This window comes from Diabrotica virgifera, chromosome 2 (assembly GCF_917563875.1).
Source record: "Diabrotica virgifera virgifera chromosome 2, PGI_DIABVI_V3a".
Lineage (NCBI taxonomy): Eukaryota > Metazoa > Arthropoda > Insecta > Coleoptera > Chrysomelidae > Diabrotica > Diabrotica virgifera.
Genome location: NC_065444.1, coordinates 16,420,662 through 16,446,144, shown reverse-complemented (window position 1 = coordinate 16,446,144; position 25,483 = coordinate 16,420,662). Strand labels below are relative to the sequence as shown.

The window sequence follows — 25,483 nt, the reverse complement described above, 5'->3', positions numbered from 1 at the left end:
TTATCTCCTAAGTCTAAGGGATTAAAATTCTTATGGTGTATTGAATTATTAGAGTTTTATAGCTCTGTATACTTCATAGAATTTTGCTTAAGACAGGAAGTAACATGAAATTTCACTATAGTTTATCATAAGAAGTAAAATAAACAAAGATAAGCAACATATCTTTAAAATAAGCATTTTTACTAAAAATCCTAATTATAAGCAAAAAAGCAAAAAAAGTAAAATGCTTATAATCCGGACTTTAGTAATGACTAATGACCATACATAGCAATGCAGAAAATGACACCTAAGACTGATATTAATGCTACTAAAGTCTTGTCGCACTACCTTTATTCCCGCGCTTACTTCTTATTTATGATCAAGATATGAAACAAGTATTAAAATCAACCTAATTTGACAATAACTTGTAAAAATAGGTAAGAGAAAAAACTATACCCTACTTTATTGTTATGAGTAAAAGTTAGCTGCAAAATTAATTATTAAAGCATATAACTTCAGTCGAGGAAATGAAAAAGCATTCAAATTATAATTCAAATAAAGTGGGTCATATCTAATGGTAAAACATTTTGCATTATTAGAAGCCTTATTTAAAGATAGAAGCTGGTAATCTATTAAATGCCTATTTATAAATTCTACGACACAGTGATGTTACATAATTACCTAAGAACTGCAATTAATAACTATAATGTATTCCATAGACAAATCTCTATATATTTATGAGTATGTTATTAAAGCTAATTTTATTACAAATTATATTTATAGCGGCATAATCGAATGGTTCTTTCGGCATTCAATCATTTGCCTAAACATCACAACAGATGAATTAATTTTACTTTGTTGCAAAACGCCTATTAAATACTAAATAATTACCTTTTAAAATATACCTACTGAACGGCAGACAATAAAATTGTGGAATTTAATGCTTGTTCAATTTTAATATTCAGCTGTTAGTAGCCATGTAGAAAGAAGCTTTCCCAAAGGTGACGTCAGAGTTTACGGTAATTTTAACTTAGATGTGCTTTGAATAGGATAATAATATTTAAGGACTTCTTCTTTCTCATAATCCTTAGTGCCCTTCAGGGCGTCGGATGTAAGGTTCCGCCTTTTCTCCATTTCTTCCATGCATTTCTATTGGTCATCGCTCAACAATCCAACAAGTTCACAGAGTGATAAAACGTATAAATGCTGATTTTCAGGCCGAGAGGTACTGTTCAGCGGCATTTCTTGACGTTAGACAGGATTTGATAAGGTGTGGTATAAAGGCCTTCTATACAAGCTAAAAAGGACATCACTGCACAGCTTTTACATTTTTTTGAGTCATATTTTTCAAGTACTTAGGTGTTATCTTATTTAATATCAAGATGCAACTTCCGAACTTTATTCTATCAAAGCTGGCGTACCGCAGAGTAGTGTGCTGGGACCTACCTTGTATCTCTTGTTTACCGCAGCTATACCTCCAACTCTTCAGGAACCACTAGAGGAGAGACCACCTACAGAGGAAATGACACTAGGAACTTTTGCTGACGATACTGCAATCCTAGCCTCACATACTGACCCTATTTAAGCCTCGCATTTCCTTCAAGCATATCTAAACAGAATACAAAATTGTTTTTTGGAACGGAAAATAAAAGTCAACGAAGGAAAATATATTCATGTTACATTTACGACACGAAGAGAAACCTGTCCTCCTGTAACTTTAAATAATTATCAATTACCATCAGCCAATGAGGTAAAATATCTTGGTATTTATTAAGACAAAAGTCTCACATTGAGGAAACATATCTGGACCAAGAGAAAGCAACTGGGTCTCCAATTGAGAAATATGTATTGGTTAATGGGCCGTTCATCATTTGACTATCTCTGGATAACACATTGCTGCTCTATAAGGCAAGACTTACGCCAATATGAACATATGGAACTATGGGGAACAGCCAGTCACTCCAACATCGAAATCATCCAACGCTTCCAATTAAAAATCCTCCAAACCACCACTAATGCACCTTGGTACATCAACAACAGAATTATTCATCGATACCTTAAAATGGATATGGTACAGGAAGTCATCAAAAAACGTAGCGCTGCATACATTGCCAACATGGAGGATCATGAAAACCAGTTTGCACTTAACCTCCTAGACAATTTCCAAGAACAGCCTAGTTTAAATAGGTTCGAACCACTGTACTTGCCATTTAGAGTAAACTTGTGAACTATTTAGTTCAGTCATGTCAAAGATACGGCCCGCGGGCCGCATCCGGCCCCCGGGCCATACCAATACGGCCCGCGATCGCAATGTGTCACAGAAAGAAGAATCATGTTTTTTAGAGCTTTTAGACTTCACTCGATTGCTCTACGGAAGTTTTAAAATGCGTACACTACACTACATTTATAAGTCATTTCAAAGGCAGCGCGTGCCTGCCTAGACAAGCGAGAGAGATAGACAGTAACACCATCTCTTAGCGGAAACACCCTATTATTTTTGTTGAGAACAATAGAATCTTCCATGCGCTTCGAATCTAGACTAGAACCTTCCTTATCGATATAAAAGAAGTGCGTCGACGTGTCACGTGAGTCAGTTGCGAAGTAGTGGTTGAGAAGGTATTGTACATTTGTTTGTGTCGTGCGTGTGCGATATCCATAATTGTGTCGAGTTCCATATTTGTTACGATTTCGGCATAATGTCACAAAAACGTAAAGTTGATAGTGAACGTAGAGTTTTTCAGTCTAAATGGGAAAATGCATATTTTTTCATAGAATGGAAAGGTAAACCACTGTGTTTGATTTGCAATCAAACAGTTGCTGTTTGTAAGGAGTTTAACTTGAAGAGACACTATGATACGAATCATAAATCAAAATTCGATTGTTACACTGAAAAAATAAGAATGGACAGATTGTCATCTTTAAAATCTAAACTTCAAGGTCAACAATCGATGTTTACTAAAGCTAATACTGAGAGCGAAGATGCCCTGAAATCAAGTTTTATTATTGCATTAGAAATCGCGAAGAGATCAAAACCTTTCACTGATGGTGATTTTATTAAAGACTGTATGTTGAAAGTTGCCGATGTTTCATTTCCATTTCAAAAGTCAATAATTCAAAATATTTCGCTGTCAAGAAACACTGTTGCTTCAAGAATAAATGATTTATCTCAAAATTTGGTTCTTCAACTGAAGGAGAAAATTAAGGAATTTACAAACTTTTCACTGGCTGTTGATGAGAGCACTGATACTGTTGATACAGCTCAACTTGCTGTTTTTATACGAGGTATTAACAGTAACTTTGAAATAACTGAAGAACTATTAAAGTGCGTTCCATTGACAGGTACTACAACAGCAAATGATATTTATTCTGCATTGGAGCATTTGTTGGCAGAATATGGACTCGATTGGAATATACTTAGCAGCACAACTACGGATGGCGCTCCTGCCATGGTTGGCCAACATTCGGGCGTTGTAACTAAATTAAAACAGAAAACATCAGGAAATTTTGTGGGATTTCACTGTATAATTCACCAGGAATCATTGGCATCCAAACATTTAAAAATGGACCATGTCATGCAACCTATAATTAAAATAGTAAATTTTATAAGGAGCAGAGGACTAAATCACCGACAGTTCAGGCAGTTTTTACAAGATTTGGACGAAAAGTTTTCTGATGTCCCTTATTTCACCGAAGTTCGTTGGCTCAGTCGAGGAGTAGTTTTAGAAAGATTTTTTGCATTACGTGACCCTATTCAAGCTTTCATGTTAGAAAAAGGCAACCCAATTGATTATGACAATGACTGGTGGGTTGATTGTGCCTTTTTGGTAGATATGAATAAACACTTGACTGATCTGAATGTAAAGTTACAGGGTAAAAATCTGATTGTCACTCAAATGTACTCATGTATTCAAGCCTTTGAAACAAAGTTGAGGCTGTGGGAAAATCAGGTAAAAAATCAAACTTTGGATCATTTCCCTCATTTAAAATCATTTGGCACAGTGGATCAAAAAAAATTGGATCAATATTCTCAACTTCTGCAAAATCTTATCACGGAATTCAACAATCGTTTTGAAGACTTCCACAAAATAAATGAAATGGAATTCCCAATTTTCAACAATCCATTCAATTTTGAAGCTTCACAGGCACCAGTTCATTTGCAAATGGAGTTGATAGATCTTCAATCGGACAGTATTTTGAAAGAAAAATTTAAAGAGGTTAACGCACTTACATTTTATACACAATATTTCAAGAGTTTGGATAACTACCCGGAATTAAAAAAGCATGCAGCACGCATTCTGTGCATGTTTGGTAGCACCTATTTATGTGAGCAGATGTTTTCCGTCATGAAAATAAATAAGAACAAACATCGCACAAGACTTACAAATGAACATCTCCAATCAATTCTTAAAATAAATACAACGAATATGATACCTGACATCAATGAGCTTGTCAAAAACAAGAGAAGTCAGGTATCTGGATCCTCGAGCTCAAAATAATTACCCTCTTTTATAACTTTGATATGATTTTTAACAACCGTATATTATAAGTATACTATTAAATAAAATGTTATAATAATTCAGTACATTTTTTTTTATTTGAATCTGGCCCGCCGACACATTCTGAATTTAATATATGGCCCTCTGCAAAATTGAGTTTGACACCCCTGATTAGTTAGTAGTTATACTTTATAAAAATTTTAATTTGATTTTACCAGTGGGTAAAATTCTTCTTGTCTTTAGTCAATGTCATTATTTTTGTTTATTGTTGACACTCAACAGATTGCAAAATACATTTAAATAAATAAAAAAGCTTCTATCGGTGGCCAGGTTCTTCATATCCCTTATATTTATGTCTGTCTTTTCACCTATATCATGGTTTTGGTCAATCCATGTCTTTCTCGGCCTTCCCCTTTTTCTTTTGTTTCCCATTTTGGCGTCAGGTACCATCTTTGTTAATCTCTTTTGCAGCATTCGCTTTATGTTGTCAAACCAGTTCAATTGTTTGTTTTCGATCATCCTCGGTTCTTATTACAGCTCTGTAATTATCTCTTCATTTCTAAATCTTTCATATTCGTAACTCCAGCTATTCTTCTCATGTATTTCATCTTGGTCGCATTTAACATTGATTCGTTCCCAATAATTGTATAATTTAATAAGTAATGCATCTTAGTAGCCTTATTTAATTTATTACTAATTGCCATGTCTGTTTTCCCATCATCTGGTATTCTTCTTCTTCTTAAAGTGCCTATCCGTTCCGGATGTTGGCGATCATCATGGCTGTCTTGACTTTGTTTACCGCAGCGCGGAACAGTTCAGTGGTAGTCGTGTTATACCACTTTCGTAAATTTTGAATCCAGGAAATGCGTCTTCTTCCCGGTCCTCTTTTACCATTTACGTTCCCTTGGAGAATCAGTTGGAGAAGGCCGTAACGTTCTTGATTTCTCATTACATGTCCTAGATATTCTAATTTTTTTGTTTTGATGGTTATGAGAATTTCACACTCTTTCCCCATTCTACGCAGGACTTCCACATTAGTAATTCGGTCAACCCAGAATATACGTAAGATGCGCCTATACACCACATTTCGAAAGCTTCGAGCCGATTCATAGATGCAACAGTTAGTGTCCATGCTTCCATTCCGTAGAGCAGAACTGTGAATATGTAGCATTTCAACAGACGGTATTTTGTTTTTAATGATATGTCTCGACTGTTGAAAATGGGTCTCATTCTAAGGTATGCTGCTTTCGCTTTTATTATTCGCTGTTTAATTTCTGTTGAGTGGTACCATTGGCTATTTAAATTCGTGCCCAGATATGTATATTGCTCAATTCTTTCGATATTCTGTTGGTTGATTGCAAGTTGAGCGTTTAGTATTGTTTTTTTACTAATTGTCATAAATTTGGTCTTCTTTATGTTTAGAGCTAGTTCGTATCTGTTGCTGACTTCTGTTATACGATTTGTTAATATCTGTAAATCATTCAGATTATCGGCAAAAACTATGGTGTCATCTGCATATCTAATGTTATTCAACCATTCACCATTTATTAATACTCCCTTCGCACAACCGTCTAAAGCTTCCTTAAATACCCATTCAGAGTAAATATTGAATAGAAGTGGACATAAAATACAGCCCTGTCGTACTCCTCGTTCTATTGCAATTTTATTAGTCAACTTTTCTTCTATTTTGATTTTGGCCGTTTGATTGTAATAAATGTTTCTGATAATTCTCAGATCTCTGTTGTGAATTCCAATTTCTTGCATTAGAGTTATTAATTTGTCATGTTTTTCCTCGGTCAAATGCTTTCTAGTAATCTATAAAGTATACGTATATATCATATACGTATATATCTGGTATTATATTTCCCAAATATTCAAAAGTAGATACTTGTTCCTCTACTATTATATTGGTATTCCTTTCTTTTTTCTCATCTTCATTTATTATAAATGCAAAAAATCATTATTTATGCCACGGGGGGCTCGGGTGCACGCATTATAAAGAGTCATAAAATGTATGCCCTTACCGCTGATTTTTACAGGATTGTTTGATAAAAATATCTACAAATAACTGGTAATATTGTTCGACAACTTTTTAAGGCTACTCCAGTTATCGGACGCCCCAAAGTTTGAAAATAATCTCACAAACCCCTAACACTCAACCCACTCCCCTATGGTTAACTATATCATATGACGGTCTGTTTTGTTGAACCCTTAGAGTTCTGATTAGGTAGCCTGCAGGGGTTTTGGGAAATGGTCGCATGAATCTGAGCTTGTCTTTTACATCCCTCCCAGATTATGAGACAGTTCTACACCCCTGTCACCCCATTGTGATCTTTTATTGAACTTCCACATATTGTAACAACTTCCAATCATTCGAATAAAAGCGATAACTTGAAACCAACACAAAATTGCTTTTCTAAGCCCTAGATGTTCACATACGACTTATTAACGTTCATCAAGTTTTCGTTATAATGTGTAATGTGGTTTGCCTATCTCTTTCACGCAAACATTCGAACTTTTACATCAAGTTTATTTTCATTTTAACAGATGATTTACCACAGTGGGAGCGACTGTTTTTATTGTACATAATTTAACAAACTTTACAATAAATATCACAAACTAACAGGGAAATTTTAACTTCCTGTGGAACTGTCATTTTTTTCATGTCATCATTCAGAATTTCCGCTATCAAAGTCACTTGCTACCATACAGTCATGATGTGAACAAGTCAAATTCGAGCTTCGAGCTTCGGTACCTAGAGCAGGAAACATTGGATATTTTAAACATAAATGTTTAAATACACATCATTGTTCTATTTTCCTATGACAGTTTATTTGTAAAGGGTTTTTATCCAAATATTTTTTACTTTGGTGGTTAGCATGTTGGATTCTGAGTGAGTATAACCTATAATGTTGTTCTGAAGCTATTTTCTTGCGGCATTTTTATAATCAAATATATTCAAATGGGAAATAATTGGTAAATTTTAGGTAACATTTAGGTAAAATTGTGGCTTATTTCCCTTTTGAATATACTTGATTATAACCTATAACTTTTAAAATCGAAGTCAAAATTTTAAATACTTGGCATCATTTTATCAGGTTATACACATTTTAGGCAAACACTGATGATGATCGGTCAACCGATTAAAAACTAGTTAAATTCTTGATGTGGCCCTGCATAGGGATTTTAACAAATATACCTTTTATAAAGAATTTATGGTTTTTTGTAATAATTGGTATACAGCCAACTACAAGAAAATTTTTTCCTCGTGGAATTTTTTTTTTGAAAATCTCTTTATTTACGAAACGCCTGCTCCAGACAATTTTCCGAAATAGAAAAGTTTTCCGACTCGACATGAACAACTGAATAAAAAAATCTTATGGGGATGTCATATTTTTTTAAATGGTGGGCCCAAGGACTACAAAGCTTTACCTACAAAATATCACAAAAGCCTCACCTGGCTATACTCGCTTACCCTATTTTATATTATAGATTACCAACGTTATTTAACAAACTAATCATTGCCTTTTAACCCTTTTTCTTCCAGGGGTATTGCCAAAGCTGGGGAGCCAAACAACCTATCCCCCCTTTCCCCTGGTGTTCCATATTTAGACTCCTCGGCGTATTATGGAACTCTTCGGCGTAAACAGAGGAGATTAGCCAGAGAAAATCCAGGACTTCTGGACGCCATCGCCAAAGGTGCTAAGATGGCTATCCACGAATGTCAGTTCCAGTTTAGGAATCAACGGTGGAACTGTTCTACGAGGAATTTTCTTCGGGGGAAGAATTTGTTTGGAAAGATCGTTGACAGAGGTAAGTAAATGTATGTTTTTAAGTATTATGAAGTATCTAACAATAAACCACTGAACTTTTGTTTTCAATTTCCATAAAATTTATTATAAGCTAATGCCACTATGTAACAAAATAACTTCTGCAGGAGTTTATGTAAAGGGAATGAGAATTGTAAAGCTGGTTGAAAGATAACTCCAAACATGAATATATAGCCAATGTAACAAAAATGGCCCCACGTTGAGAGCCGATGTAACGAAATCTACTTTTTGCTGTAGTTTTTGTATAGGGAAATGAAAAGATGAAGAGATAGTTATAAGATGAAATACAAACAGAAGTAGGAATAGACAGGTGGAAACTGAATGCAGTTAGGCTAGCAGGATATGCAAGAGAATGGCTACTTGACACTCAAGGATGGATTCGGCTAATTTGCATGCCTGTCAAAGTAGATCAAAGTAGATAGTGATGATGACTAGGAAATAAAATATTAAAATAAGAATAACGTACTGAAAATAGAAAACGAAAAATACTTGATAAAGAAGAACAAATCATGAGCGCCAGGAGATCGTATCGATCACTCTCTCAGGTATAATATGTACTACACTGCCTTCAGTTTCCACCTACTTCTGATTGTAGTTCATCTTACAAAACTATCTCTTCATCTTTTCATTTCCCTATACAAAAACTACAGCAAAAAGTAGATTATGTTGTAGCATTACAAATTTCTGCTACAATGTTTTGTAAATAGTATCCATTAATTTTATATCCTATCCCAAGAAAAATATTTATTTTTCTAATTTATTTTGTGAGTTTATGTATCATTAAAATTTCCTAAGCAGTTCCTGTTGGAAATATTTCAGTATTTCACAACATTGTAAACGTTAGGAAATTTCCTGTTTATTTGTGTAAGTAAACATTCATTATTCTAGAATGAATCCTTAAAAAGGTTTGGTATTTTTCCCTTAGTTTTGAGCGCGAAGCATCGTTTGATATTATTAGTCTGAATTTTGAAAGATCCTTGAGTTGTACTTGACGATTGGTCAATAGTTTTGGTCGAACGATCGAGAAGAAATGCTTCCGTTTGACGCGAGAGAGACGTGACGATGTAATAGTCAGTTCTAAAAGTATGTTTGAGGGTTGAACGTATCTTTTTTGGTAGAACTCAACAGACTCACAAAGAAACGCACTTTACATGTTTAAAATGGCTTCTTTCGTTATGTAAACGAAGAAACGGACTTGCATTTTGTCCAGTAAACATTAAGGAATATTGTTGCAAAGTTTCACAGCAATAAGTTGGATATATTTATGTGAAATAATATTATTGTGACGCAGTTTTGTTTGCCGGTAGAAAAGTGCGTGGTTCCTTTCTTTCCAGTTTTTATGATGTTATGGTAATATTCCTGTAAGAATTCCTGTATTGAAGTACCCCGATGATATTTTTGATTTGGTATCAATTTATCATGTTTCCTGTTTGGTTAGGATTGAATGTCTTCCCTCCCAGCCCCGTCTAGAATGGAAAATTTGGACAAGCGTTTGAAGTGCGACATGTGACGTCGGATTTTGTTTTAAAAATGAAGGTATGAAATAATGTTTATTTTAATTAAATTCCAAGTGGATATAAATTTGGTAAAGATTTTAAATATTTAAATAGTTTGTTTTCAACATGGTAATGGAAAGTTTTATGTAAATTAAATAAAATGGCAGTGACTTTTGACAGCCATAAGTCAAATTTTTGTTTAGAGATACACTGCTAAAAATAAGGTTAAGAATTGTAAAATCATATATTTGTTTTTATTATTCATTTCTTGCTTGAGAATATGTTTATTCTCAAAGTAAAAATAATAAGGTCTAAAGGTTTGAATAAACATTGTAAAATTTTTATTTCTGTAACCTCTTTTTAAAAAAAATTATTAACCAGATGTCTAATACAAAGGAAATAAGTTTTAGAATAAAGAAAAAGAAATGGCATAGAAGCCATAGGAAGGTAAATGATAGCCCAGTATAACCCCAACGAGGAATCTAAGATGAATGTCCCTAAATTGGTTCCCATAAGTACGGAATATGTCCAGTAAGTACTCGATATGTGAATTTGAGGATTTTTCAAACGGCGTCCAAATTTCTTTAAGTAGTAGGAAGGTCCTCAAGTCTGTGTAAGTATCCTTTGCTTATTTGGATAAGGTAGTTAGTCTTCTTTAAACCCTCTTACCCCCCCTAACGATTCCACGACCTGCCAACGCACAAAAAATGAGCTGCCGTATGCATGAAGCTTTATGTGTCTGTTCCTTCTACTAGCCCCATTTCGACCAAAAGTATCTATATAGTTAATATTATCCTTGATCCCATTAGAGCAGACATGTAAAAACGCTTCAATGTTACATCGGCTCCCATCGTGGATCCATTTATGTTACATTGGCTATATATTCTTACTTCGGGTTTGGGGTTATCTTTCAACCAACTTTACAATTCTCATTCCCTTTACATAATCTCCAGCAGAAGAAGTTATTTTGTTACAACTACAGCTGTTTTGGCAGAGTATCTCTCTCTTCAAGTGATAAATTTTACTGTGTGTCTGCACTTTAAAGTCTTTAATTGATTAGGTTGAGGAGAGGGGAGCTGTTTGTCGCAAGTTGGTTATTTATAATTTTATCTTTATTTTCTAATTTATTATTAATTTCCATAGATTCTAATAAATAAAGCTTATTGCCTTTATTTTGAATACGAAGAATTTGGAAGTGTTCATTAAAAGAATGATTATGATCTAGAAGGTGAAGTACGTATTTAGAATCTGTTTTTCTATTATTGAAAGCCCTTTTGTGTTCTCTTATACGTTGGTTAAAGGTTCTGCCAGTTTGACCGATGTAAGTTTCATTGATTCCGATGTAAGACCAATTTCAGGGCTATCTTATGCAGTTTTTGAATAATAATTATAAGTGACGCTGAAATATCTACCATTTCACACCTAAAGTTCTGTTGATAAAAACCGTTTTTAATTTTAATATAGGTACAACCTTCCTTCCTAATATAGGAACACGTTTAAAGATCTTACCTGGAAAGTAATGGAAAAATATACAACGATGCAGAGGCACAAAAAACAACAATGGATGACTGATGAAATCCTGAAGAAAACTGAAAGATAACAAAACAGAATACAAAGAAAAACAGAAACTATTAAACAAAAAATAAAGGTAGCTAAAGAAAAATGGATGGAGGATAAATGCAAGGAATTAGAAAAGTTGAATGAAAAACATGATACGTTTAATATGTTTAAAAAAGTTAGAGAAGTAGCTGGTCTTTATTATAAGAAAACTCCACATACTATAACCGACTCGTCGGGAAAAATGATAATAGACGAACACGAAATTCGAACTACCTGGTATAATTATATAAATGAACTGTATACTGATGATAGACCCGAAGAACTGGACACTTTAGATGAAGGTGAAGGACCATAAATACTAAAATCAGAAATACAACATGCTATAAAATTGGCAAAAAACAAGAAAGCCGTTGGTCCCGACAACATACCTACAGAAATGTTAAAGCTCATAAATGAGGAAAACATTGGAATACTAGTCAAACTTTTCAATGATGTTTATTCGACTGGTGATATCCCTGAAGATTGGTTAAAGTCCGAATTCATAACCCTACCAAAAAAACAACGTCCGAAAAACTGTAGCGACTATAGAATGACAAGCCTTATGAGCCACACCTTGAAAATCTTTCTACGTATCATCCACAGTAGAATCAGAGATAAATGTGAAGAAGACCAGGATGAAACACAATTTGGCTTCAGAAATGGACTGGGACGCACTCTTTGCACTAAATGTGTTATTGCAGAAATGCCGAGATCAAAGGAAAGACGTCTTTGCTGTATTTATTGACTATGAGAAGGCCTTTGATCGAGTACATCACAAATTAATTAAAATATTAAAGGATAAAGGAGTTGATAGTCAAGATGTGCGAATCATAGAAAAATTATACTGGCGTCAAACAGCGACAGCTTGCATAAATGGAAAATCAACAGAAATATGCAAAATACAAAGAGGTGTCAGACAGGGTTGTATACTGTCCCCACTGTTGTTCAATTTGTATTCAGATAGAATATTTAAGGAAGCGCTGCATAATTTGGAATGGGGTGTGAAGGTTAATGGAATTCTGATAAATACAATCAGATATGCAGACGATACAGTTATTTTAAGTGATGATATGAATGGATTACAACACCTTATAAATGCCATTGACACAGTGGGAAGAGAGTTTGGCCTAAATATAAACTGTTCAAAAACAAAATACATGGTATTTAGCCGTTTGGCCCATCAAGATTCACGTTTAGATGTTGATGGTCATATAATTCAAAGAGTACCCAGTTTTAAATATCTTGGTTGCCATATTACTGAACAACTAGATCCAGATAAAGAGATAAAATGTAGAATCGAGATAGCCCGCACGACATTTTTAAAAATGAGGTCATTCTTCTGTAATGATACCTTGCAACTTCAACTTCGAAAGCGCATGATTAAATGCTACATTTGGTCAGTCCTCTTGTATGGTGTCGAAGCATGGACATTAAAAATATCCACCATTAACCGTTTGGAGGCCTTTGAAATGTGGCTGCACAGACGTATTCTGAAAATACCATGGACGGCTATGCTGACAAATGTGGCAGTCCTTAAGAGAGCAAATGCTACCCTCGAGCTGCTTGATAACATCAAATATAGAAAGATGGCCTATTTTGGACACGTAGTAAGGGGAGACCGGTATAATATTCTTCAACTTATTATGATGGGTAAAATCGAAGGACGCAAAGGAATTGGTAGAAAGCAAGCCTCTTGGTTGAAGAATATCCGGGAGTGGACAGGAATAAAGAAAGCAGAACACCTATTTAGAATAGCTCGAGACAGAGACAGTTTCGCCATGTTAATCGCCAACGTCAAGGGGACTTGATAGGGCACGTTAAGAAGAAGATAGGTACAACCTAAGCTGTTTTCACATCTCTTATCATCTGAAAGTAGCTGTATAATGAGAGACGGGCCAAACTGTCACATTATTTATCAAACAATCGTAGATAGTACTGTCCCCTACTAAATCCTGAAATCCGTCAATTCGCCTTAAAATCATCGGTAACGTCTTAAATAATATCAGCCTGGGAACATGTTATTCTAATTTTCTTAATGGCCTATTAATACCGATTCTAGTTGGTCGAGAGCGATCAATTTGTCAGCCACTAATTAAAATAATTTTCGGAACACTAACGTAATCGAAGCGATTTAACATAAAAAAATAAGAAGAAATTCAATCAGAGGCGCACAAATACCTCCTTAGGGGCCTCCTATGTCATGTTAAAAGAGGCAATTAGTAGTTATATAAAATATGTATTATCTTCGGAACGATTTCCGCGGTTAATACAATGAAACTGACCATAGGCGCAAAATGTTGCCTGTGAAAATGTTCAATGTGTTTTAAATGTATTAATTTTTTTTCGAATCCTGAGAAAACTGTGTAAGGGGGCGTTCAAGTATTACGTAACGCAATTTTTGAAGATTTTTGAACCCCCCCCCCCCAACCTGCGTTACGTAATACTTGAACGGCCCCTAATGAGTATTTTTAAAAAATTTAAACGCAGAATGAAAGATTACGTTATTAGCGAAGGCCAAAAGTCCCTGAGAACTTCTACAATGTTTATTTTAATAAGTTACAGGGGTGAAAAACTAAGAGAAAATTTAGTGTGATTTTTAATTTCAAATTTCTCAATCAAAAGAAACTATTTGGTTATTATAAGGGTCTGTCGGCCATCGGTAATAATGCAGTCTTTCATTCTGCGTTTACATTTTAAAAAAATACTTATTAGTTTTCACAGGATTCGAAAAAAATTAAAACATTTAAATTACATTGAACATTTTGACAGGCGAAATTTTGCGCCTATACCCTTAAAGTTAAAATCAATATTATTACAAGAATTAATATTAAAATTAAAGTCACCATTCTTTCTGGTTGAACTGCGTCAATATTCACTGGGCCGAACTTTCGACGTCGTCTTTGCCGTCATCTATAGGGCTTTCGGAGTCTCGGTCTCCTCTTAGTATGAGTATGAGGTTTGCAGTGTCCAGTGAATAGTGTAGTGTCTAGGGGCTCAGGAGAGTGAGACCCCGGGGTCCTGAAGTTGACGTCAGAGAGAACGTCGAAAGCTCGTCCCAGAGAATATCGACCCAGTTAACGCGAAAGCCTGGTGAGTGAAATTTTAATATTAATTCTTGTAATAATACTGATTTTACCTTTAAGTGTAATAATAATGAAAATACCGTGAATTAAACAAATTAAAGGTGATGATACGGCTTCAAAGTATTGCGAATTCATAAAAACTACTAAAGCCAGGAATTTATAATATCTAGCCTATATTACCAGAGGTAAATACAGAGATAATTAGTAAAATCAAGAAAAATAAATGGATGACAGACGACATCTTGAAATTGATGGAACAACGACGACTGATCAAATCTAATGAAACAGAATATAATATACACTATACACCTGCAAAGAATTAAAAAAAAGGAGATCAAATTATCTAAGAAAAAATTAATGAGAGAAAGGTGCGACGAAATGGAGGATGTGATATCTAGACACGACTTATTTAATGTGCACAAAAAACTAAAAGAAATAAGTAACATATTTAAAAAACGAGTTCCCTCTGTGCTCGTTGACAATAATAACAAAATTCTTGTAAATGAGCACGAAATAAGAAAAGAATGGCAACTGTATAATATATCAGAGTTGATGGATTCGACCGTTACTTGCTGGAAGTTCATTTTATCTCACAATAAAACACTGAAAAACGTTTGTTTTCTATACTTCCACAGAATTTATTACAACTATGTATACAATATACAATAAAGGCCTTAAGCTATCACTTTTAGAATCAATGGAAATTAATAAATTGAAAAATACAGATATAATTCTGAATGACCAACTCAAGACAAACAGCTCCCCACTCCTCAACCTCTTCAGTTAAAGACTTAAAAAGGCAAACACATTGTAAAATATATCACTTGAGAAAGGCACTTTGCCGAAACAGCTATAGTAATAACATAGTTGTAATAAATTTTGTGTAAGTATAGAAAACAAACGTTTTTCAGTGTTTTATTGTGAGATATCAGAGTTGTTTGAAGATGACAGGAATAATATTGCCGAATTCTACCAAAACTGTACTGACGGCCCAGAAATTATGAAATGCGAAGTAGAACACGCTATAAATAGTGCTAAAATTAGAAAAGCTTGTGGTCCAGATGATACATCAACTGAGTTGCTGAAACTAATAGAGGATGATAACATAAAAGTAGTAGTAAGACTTTTTAATTCAATATATAACACCGGAGTGATTCCCACAGATTGGCTCAAATCCATCTTTGTCGCAATACCTAAAAAACACAATGCGAGAAAATGCTCAGAATATCGATTAATTAGCCTAATGAGCCACACTCTTAAGATTTTCCTAAGAATACTTCACAACAGAATTAGACGCAAATGCGAAGAAGATCTCGAAGATACCCAATTTGGTTTTAGAAATGCTATGGGTACCAGGGAGGCACTTTTTGCGCTTAACATCCTATTACAAAAATGCCGTGATCAAAGAAAAGATGTATTTGCATGTTTCGTGGACTTCGAAAAGGCATTTGATAAAGTACAGCATGTAAAATTAATGCAAATACTGAAAAATATCGGAATACATAGATGACAAAGATATTCGTGTCATTAAAAATTTGTACTGGAATCAAACTGCTACGGTGAAAATTGGAGATAACTACACCGATGAAATCTCCATACAACGAGGAGTCAGACAAGGTTGCATTTTGTCACCAACATTGTTTAATGTTTACTCGGACCAGTTATTTAAAAAGGCACTTAAGAGACATCCACATGGAATAAAAATCAACGGAGAACTACTTAATGTGATAAGATATGCAGACGATACAGTAATTCTGTCAGATAATATTGAAGGTCTCCAAATTCTGCTTGATCGTATTCACGAGGAAAGGAAATGGGCATTAAAATAAACTCAAACAAAACCAAATTTTTAGTGTTTAGTCGTGACCCACATCCCGATGCAAAGCTTCAATTAAACGGAGTCCAAGTTGAGAAAGTTCACAAAATGACATATTTGGGAACTGTGATAATAGTCCAGGGCGCATCTGTTTTGAGATGGACGTTGAGAGGTGACTCAAATTTTTTTGCAGAAATTTCTTGAAAATAACTCAAATAATATTATTTGAGTTATCCTCCCGCTCAAAATGGTCCGGAACATTGTTTAAATAATCAAAATGTCAAAATATGAAGGAAAAAATTCGATTTTTTTATTGGATTTTTGATTATAACTTTAAAACTATGCATTTCTGAGAAAAGTTGGACTGACATAAAAGTTGCGTAATTAAATTTCCTACAATATAGAATTGGTTAGAAATTTAAAAAAATAGTCACACTTGTTGCAAAATAGCCATAATTGCGAAAAAAACATACAAAAGCAAGTATTCGCATTTTAAGTTTTTCAACCATTTACGCTACACTTAGGACCTTCATATTTTACCCAGAAAAACTTTATGATACAGTAAAACAATACTGTAAATTTTATTAAGACCGGTTCAATAGATTTTGCAAAATAAATTTTGCAATCCAGCTTTCGCAAAAAAAATTCATTTTTAAAAATGTCACAGGACTGAAAATAAAGCAGATAGCAAGTTGAATTTTTTTTGCTTACATAGGTGTACTTTACCTTTCATTTGCAATTTGCAAAATTAAAATCGATTAATTACCACGGCGTCAGGAAACTTTTTAAATTAACATTAATTTTTGGTGCTACGCGCAGGACAGCGGTGTTCGATTCACACAAGTTGATTTCCACCAAAATTTCTTCCAATCTTTATCTAATATATTATTTTCTTACTCTATATTTTGTTGTATTTTAATATTGTAATTCCACAAAAATCAAACTAATTTTATTATTGTTTGTGAAATATTGTTTAAACAATTGCATATGTCTAAAAATAATAAACTTTTATTCTCTAAGTTAGAATATATGAACAAAGAAAGTTTTTGCTACAAAAAGTGTTATTTCAAAAGATAGAATATGTGTTTTTATTTTGCAATAAACAAATTTATTTATTTATATCGAAATGTAATAAAAATTAAAATGTATCAATATTTATCAAAGGTCATTGGAATGCCTAATCAGAGCAAACTATCAGCTGTCCTGCGCGTAGCACCAATAATTAATGTTTATTTAAAAAAATTCCTGACGCCGTGGTAGTTAATCGATTTGAATTTTGCAAATTGTAAATTAAAGTTACAGTACACTTCTATACGCAAAAAAATTTTCAACCTGCTATCTGCCTTATTTTCAGTCCTGTGACATTTTGAAAAAATGAATTTTTTTTGCGAAAGCTGGATTGCAAAATTTATTTTGCAAAATCTATTAAACCGATCTTAATGAAATTTACAGTATTGTTTTACTGTATCATAAAGTTTTTCTGGGTGAAATATGAACATCCTAAGTGTAGTATAAATGGTTTAAAAACGTAAAGTTCGAATACTTGTTTTTGTATGGTTTTTTTCGCAATTATTGCTATTTTGCAACAAGGGTGACTATTTTTTAAATTTTTAATCAATTCTATGTTGTAGGAAATTTAGTTACTCAACTTTTATGTCAGTAAAACTTTTCTCGGAAATGAATGCTTTTAAAGTTATAATCAAAAAACCAAGAAAAAAATCGAATTTTTCCTTCATTTTTTGACATTTTAATTATTTAAACCATGTTCCGGACCTTTTTGAGAGGGAGGATAACTCAAATATTATTATTTGAGTTATTTTCAAGCAATTTCTGCAAAAAAATTTGAGTCACCTCTCAACGTCCAAATGTACTAATATTTTTACAGATGCTCCCTGGTCTATAACGGACCAACTAGATCCAGACATAGAAATAATACGTAGAATTTTTTTTTTTTGTTTCTTTTTATGGCATTGACTTGGGTGTCATTTAGCCAGTCACAACTTTTTTTTTGTTTTCTGTTCATACATAAGGAAGGCAATGAGGTCCTTAGAGTTCCATAGCAAACTCTTCTACAGCTCTCTACTCAGTTCAAAAGCTGGCCGCTATGGACTGTCCAAGTTGCTCACCACATTTTCCATTATGTATCTTCTTATTCTTCTTCTTTTTTCATATGTACATAATATACCAAATTATCAGGATTAACAAGTTTAGAGATTAATTTTAGTTTCACAGATAAATTTCATTAAACAATCATATATATTCTTGCTGTTCAGAGACAATAGATAGGATACATTGAAAGGTGGAAAAACATTACATTTTATTAAATCTTGGATTAAATTATATGTGCATGGAATATATTTTGCGCACTCAAAGAAAGTATGATTTAAGTCACCAACCTTCTGACATTCTGTACAAAGATTTGAATCAAAAACTTTAATTCTTGCTAGAATAATTTTGAATCAAAAACTTTAATACGTAGAATAGCAATGACTAAAACTACTTTTATGAAAATGAAGTCATTTCTTTGCAATAATCAGCTCAGTTTAGAACTAAGGCAAAGAGTGGTTAAGTGCTATGTTTGATCTGTACTTTTGTATGGTGCAGAAGTGTGGACGCTAAAAGTGTCGATCATGAACAGAATTAAAGCATTGGAAATGTGGATTCATAGACGGATGCTGAAGATACCCTGGACAACAAGAAAAACTAATGAAGAAGTACTAAGGAAGGTCAACAAAGATAGAGAACTGCTAAAGACTGTTAAACATCGAAAAATGTCTTATCTGGGACATATAGTGAGGGGAGGTCGATATAAAATATTACAACTGATCCTTAAAGGCAAAATAGAGGACCGTAGAGATGTAGGAAGAAAACAAGTTTCTTGGTTAAAAAACATTCGTGAATGGACTCAGATATCAAATGCAGGACAATTATTCCATATTTCAGAAGATCGAGAAGCCTTCGCAAGGGTGATCGCCAACGTCGGATAATTCTGATATGGCACGTGAAGAAGAAGAAGAATTAGTAAAAAGTGCCTACCAAGACTTGCATTGCAAAGTAAGATCAAAGCTAAAAGCAACATAACCGAAGAAAAATTACCTGATTATACCATTGCTGATGCTATAATTGAAGCGTAATAGACCTTTTTGATATAAGGTTTTTTTGTATTATTATATTTCTCAATACAGTGGAACCTCGATAAGTCGGCCCCCGATAACCCGGAAGTCCGGCTAACCCGGACCGATTTTCATCAGACAAACATGTCAATAATAAAAATGTATGTATTATGTTAAAACATTTTATCTGTAGCCTCTTCTGGAATGTGTTAAAAATATCGAGTTTCATTGATAAACCTTCCCTTCGACCATAATATAATATTTGAGAGATAATGGGTATTTGTGTAATTTGAACTATACGATAATAAAAATTACTCATAGCCGGCGGCGGCAGAGCGATGTTAATTATCTGGGGCTATCGCAAACAACAGGCACCTGTTATTCCTTTATTTATTTCCAACTGTCTTTTAAATAATTATTTTTCAAACAATGGTCTTTTAAACAATGAATGAGCCACTGTTATTAAATAACATAACATTGTTCCGATGGCGGACGAAATTGACACAACCGAAACTGAGTTTTTTTACCTAGAAATGAACAGTACTCTATAATATTTATACTATAGGTACCTACTCTATACAACTATAGGTAAGTTAGATGTGTAGATGTGTACTGTGCATATATATTTCATGTTATTTTAATTATAACGGACTTTATCTATAAGTATACCGTATTTTATTAATTTTTACCATGCTCTCCGGTTAACTCGGATTTTCGATAACCCGGATCGGCGGCGGTCCCGATTAATCCGAGTTATCGAGGTTCCACTGTAATACGAATAAGGTATGATGATAACCAACCTCGGATAGGGGAACGAATGACAAGAAGAAGATGATAATACGCTGCTCTCAATATAAAAATATAGAAATTGAGTTCTGGAAGATTTAACGACGTTCTACACCTTCGGCAAAGAATTAAGGATTTGCATGAAATTTTAGTATGTTATAGTTTACTTCAAAAAACTAAGACTTGATTTTTTAAAAATTGTTTTACCGTGCCGTTTAATTACTATTAAGGGTCAAAGTTAAGTTTTAACATGGGCTCTTATGGGAATTCTTAAAAAGTTAATAACTTTTGTCCCTTTACGATTTTTAATTATTTGTGCTTAAATGAAAGGTTTTTTTGTAAGGAATAACATATTAAAAAATGAGGATTGTTTACCGTACCATTTATTTTTAATTTATTTATTATAATTAATTCCGTAATTTATTCCGTAATTTCCGTAATTTATTATAATTTATTTTTATAAAGTATTCAATACTGAAACATATGATTTGAGTATTCTGCTATAAATGCATTGTTACCAACTTTCGCTTACATATAAGTTCCCCCCCCTTTCCTCTGAGAGGCATACCCCGGAACGAAGGTGTAGAACGATCTGACCTCCAGCAGCGCGGAAAAGCTGCACAGATGTTGTGTTAAACCAGGATCTGAGGTTCTTCAACAAGGATGAACCATTTCTTCCTGGACCTTGCTTTCCTTATATTCCTCCTTACAGGATGGCTTGTAGGAGAGCGTATCTCGATTCATTTCGCATGCGTCCGAAATATTGTAACTTTCCAGATTTGACAGTGGTCAGTACCTCTCGGTTCTTCTTCATCCTTCTGAGGACATCATTTGTGACTCGATCAGTCCACGGGATTTTAAATATTCTCCGATATAGCCACATCTAAACTGCTTCCAAATTTCTGCACACATCTTCGTTTAATGTCACTGTTCAATTCACTTCGCCGTGATGAATGTGAGTTCAAGCCCCAGCCAGGTCAACGAACAAAAAGTATAAAATAATTCTAATATGAATCTGAAGCTTAGACTGGAATATGCAGGCGTCTGATCGGCCTATGAAGGAGCAGTACAGCAAGGGATAAAGGCTCAGTGATACTCCCTATAGATCCTGACCGAAAGGGCGTTGACGCCTAAATACCGGTGTATATATATCAACTGCTTGTTGGAGTATAGTTCACTTTCTTACAATATTTTAAAACGTTTATAAGTGCGTTCCATAAATAGTAATTCCACAGATTTTAGAATAATTTTTACTGCTTAAAAATATAGAGGTTTTTGTGGATTCTTTCGAGCTCCGCCCATGGAATCAGGTATATGGGAATGTAAAAAGTAAAGTGATATTTCGGATAGCCTTTTATCGGGCGATCTTGAGAACTAAAGGAGCTATTTGTTATTTTACCTGATAGGAGATCTATAAGCTAAGACTATTAGTGGGAATTGATAGGTAATTTGAGTCCTTAATCAATGATTGCCGGTCGGTCGACCTGAGCTGAGTCTGAGTGCCGGGGATGCCGTCGCTTGTCGATTGGTAGCTGTCGATTTCTATACAAAAGGACAGTGTCACTTTCAGTTGGCTGTCGGAAGATTAATCGGGCGAAAGAAGCGAGGTGGTAAATAAAATTTTTGACACTTTTACTCAAGCATTTTGTTCGGACCCAAATCCTTTTAAATTAGGTCATATTTATTTTTTATATGTCTAGAAATAATGTTGCCACTATAGTATGCGGTCTACCATCGCCTTTCTGCTATAGCTTGCGGTCTACCTGTGCGGCTAAACAACAGCATACTATTTTCATAAAAGGATTTGCACACAATAATAAAAGGCAACAAACCATTTGTAGGCTGTATATAATAGATATGTAGGGTATATTTTTAAATTCTTGGTTATGGTGCCTGCATGACTTTTTAAAACTAGAATAATTGACAGCTTAAAATAAACTGCATGAATGTCTTCTTTAATAATAAATTAGACTGTATTTTTTTTGTAAACAGTTGGGGCGCATTTTGTTTGTAAAATTATTAGTCACATTGCAGTTTACATTTATTTTTCTCCAAGCCTCTTTTTCGTGCTTCCACGTAGCTTCCAGTAGTCGTTGCTTATTTCCACTAATGATAGCTACGTCGCCTGCATATGCAGTCAATGGTACTTATGGTTTTGGTATTTATGGGGCCGGTTACATTAGTTTTTTTAATGGCTGCCTTAAAAAACTATGTTAAACAGCATAGTTGATAGCGCGTCCCTGTCTCACTCCCACATTGATGTCAAATAGGGGAGTCAGTTCTCCATCTACTATAACTGCGGCGTTTGAGTCCTGTAACGTCATTTTTACGAGGCTGATATATTTTTAGGTATACCTAGATTACGAAAGTCTTCCAGCATTTTTTTCTTTCCACACTATCAAATTTTTATTGTTATGCTTTACTTTTTAATAATACTACTACTAATATTTAAGTATTTATTACAGTTTCTTTTAGTTTATGTCACACTATGTGCCCATTTTATTTTTCGATGTATTAAAATATATCCAAACACTAAAGCCAAAAATATTTTCGAAAACTTACACGATAAGTGGCGTATAATTTTCTGCCACAATATATTTACATACACCCTTAGTAACTTTTCATGTTCGGTTGACATCTAATACACAACATGCTCTAACAACCATTTGCAAAAAAGTAGTAGCACAATAAAATAGCATCCTTTACAAATCTGCATTGGGTGTCCTCCCCACATCCATGTAATTTGAATGCCGAAGTGCCCTAACACAGGCTAATAATAAGCTTCGAGTGTTTTTTAGGCCTGTTAATATATTTGTCATTTGTCAAAGGGCCAGTACACAAAAGATAAGCATGTGTGTCCAGATGTTAGCCTTTGCATCAGTGGCGTTCAAAAATCATTTGAAAAAGTAAGTGTGTAAATGCTAGAATATTTTTTTCTTTGAAAGATGTTGGACAATTGGACTATTTTCGACACGTAGTAAGGGGAGACCGATATAATATTCTTCAACTTATTATGACGGGTAAAATCGAAAGACGCAGAGGAATTGGTAGAAAACAGGCCTCTTGGTTGAAGAATATCAGAGAGTGAACAGTAATAAAGAAAACAGAGCACCTATTTAGAATAGCTCGAGACAGAGACAGTTTTGCCATGGTAATCGTCAACGTCAAGGGGACTTGATAAGGCACGTTAAGAAGAAGAAGGAAGATGTTGATCGTCAGAAACAAATATTAATCACACTTTAATAAAAACCCTTAAAACTATCAAGAACAAAAACCTCAAAAGGGTTAAACTCAAGACCAAAAATTGGTAACAACATATCACAAAAACTCACTGTAGACAAAGGTCTGCGCCAAGAGCAATTTACCTCAGCAATACGGTTATATTATGATACGTACGTGGCAAAAGCATTCTTCTTGTTTTTAAATCAGGCGAGACTTGGGCGGCGTTCAAGTATTACCTAACGCGATTTTTGAAGATTTTTATGGGGCGTTTAAGTATTACGTAACGCAATTTTTGCGTTATTAACAATTATCTCACTTTGTATATATTCACACACTCGACTGAGTTTTGGATCAGTGCCTTTTTACATGAGGCGTGCCTCTCTAGGTATGACTTATTTTTTCAGTTTATATTGCTCATTAATTTGATTGCTATACCAAGAGCCTATCATGGTTTGCCAGGATAAATTTTAATATTATACCTCATTCTCGACTATTGAAATTTTATTTTACATGAGCTTGTATCCAATTCTGCATTATATCCCATACGAGCTACGCCACTGCTTCGTCTTTGTTGAGACCGACCTTTCAGTGGACATGTAAAATAGAAGTGGACTCAATTATTTCATTGTGTATCTTACCAACTCAACAAAGAAGGGAACGTCAAACAAATACTTAATTAGATATCTGTGTAAATAAATTGAAAGGAAAAAAAACGAGGATTAAAGGAGCTTCCCTTTTATACTTTGGGATTTATCAGTCTACAATTTGCAAGAACGTAATCGACAATATGATATGAATCTCTATTTTGTATAACCTGGGGTGCCCTGGGGATGAGCACAAACTTATAGATTAGGATTAATTTAAGAGTGGGTTTTGTTATAGTATTTTGTTTCTATCACTCTTCTTTTTATGCCTTATTACGTGGCTTTTATAATTTACACAATGTTTTTTATAGTGTACCTAGTTAAATCATGTTCTTTTTTCATCCAATTTTTTTTTTATAACTAGATTGTCTCGATTTGTCCCTTTTTTATTGGGTATTACTTAATGATTAGCTATTGATAAAGAACGAGTAACGATAGTGGAAGATTTTTTTTCTGGGTTTATTCATATTAATTTGTTTATTTGGTCTTTCTTTTTTATTACCTTTTATTCTCGGTGTTATTCCCATATTTAATATCTTCATTACTATGCATCTAAAACATAAACTTTATTTCTTCAGTAGGTATTGTCATATTAAATTCTTTTGCTTTAATATTGAATCTGTGGACAATTATTTGCAGAATATCTTCATCTTGGGCTATCGATAGTGCATCGTCTATGTAGCAGAGTATTTTTAATTCTTTGTTTTCCGTTCTGTATCCCCTTTCTTTGTTGACATTTTTGATGATTTCATCCATGATTAAATTGAAGAGCACAGGGCTCAATAAATCCTTATCTTATTCCGCTGCTTATGGCTATAGGTTCTGTAAATTTTCCATCTATTCTGACTTCCATTTTGTTGTTTTGGTCGAAGTTTTCAATATTTTTTAAGATATTTAGGCGAACTTCTCATTTCTACAGAAGTCGGATAACATCTTCCTAGAGTCTTATTCTATCAATTACTTTCTTCAAGTCAATCAGACACAGAAATGCTGTCTGTTATCAGGCCCGGCCCTAGGGGTGGGCGAACTGGGCGGCCGCCCAGGGCGGCTCATTTAGGGGCGGAAAATTTTAGAGGATAGCCAATTTTGAAACTGGCTTAGAACGACTTGTGTCAATATTACACTTCTTAGCACAACATTGTCTTCCATTGAGGGGCGATTCTGATAAACTTTTTCATCACAACAATGTTAATTTTTAAAACTTGTTGAGCTCTTTGGAAAATTTGATTATGTTTTACAAGAGCAAATTAGGAGAACAACGAATGATAGTAACAAGCAGCATCACTACTTGGGAAAACGGATTCAAAACGAAATTATTCAACTCATCCATGACCAAACCAAAAATAAAATTTTAAACTTTTTGGAATCAGCAAAGTATTAGAGCATAATTTTAGATTATAGACCTGATATTTCTGGGGT

The 25,483-nt window shown here is 34.0% G+C and overlaps 1 protein-coding gene across 1 annotated transcript in view; it reads left to right on the top strand.

Moving 5' to 3' along the window:
* LOC114337054 (protein Wnt-1) overlaps nucleotides 1-25,483 on the top strand; it is a 184,273-nt gene that overhangs the window by 62,223 nt on the left and 96,567 nt on the right. The window contains exon 2 of the mRNA XM_050643427.1: nucleotides 8,023-8,288. Coding sequence (XP_050499384.1) covers nucleotides 8,023-8,288 — 266 coding nt within the window. The remainder of the gene's footprint in view (nucleotides 1-8,022; nucleotides 8,289-25,483) is intronic.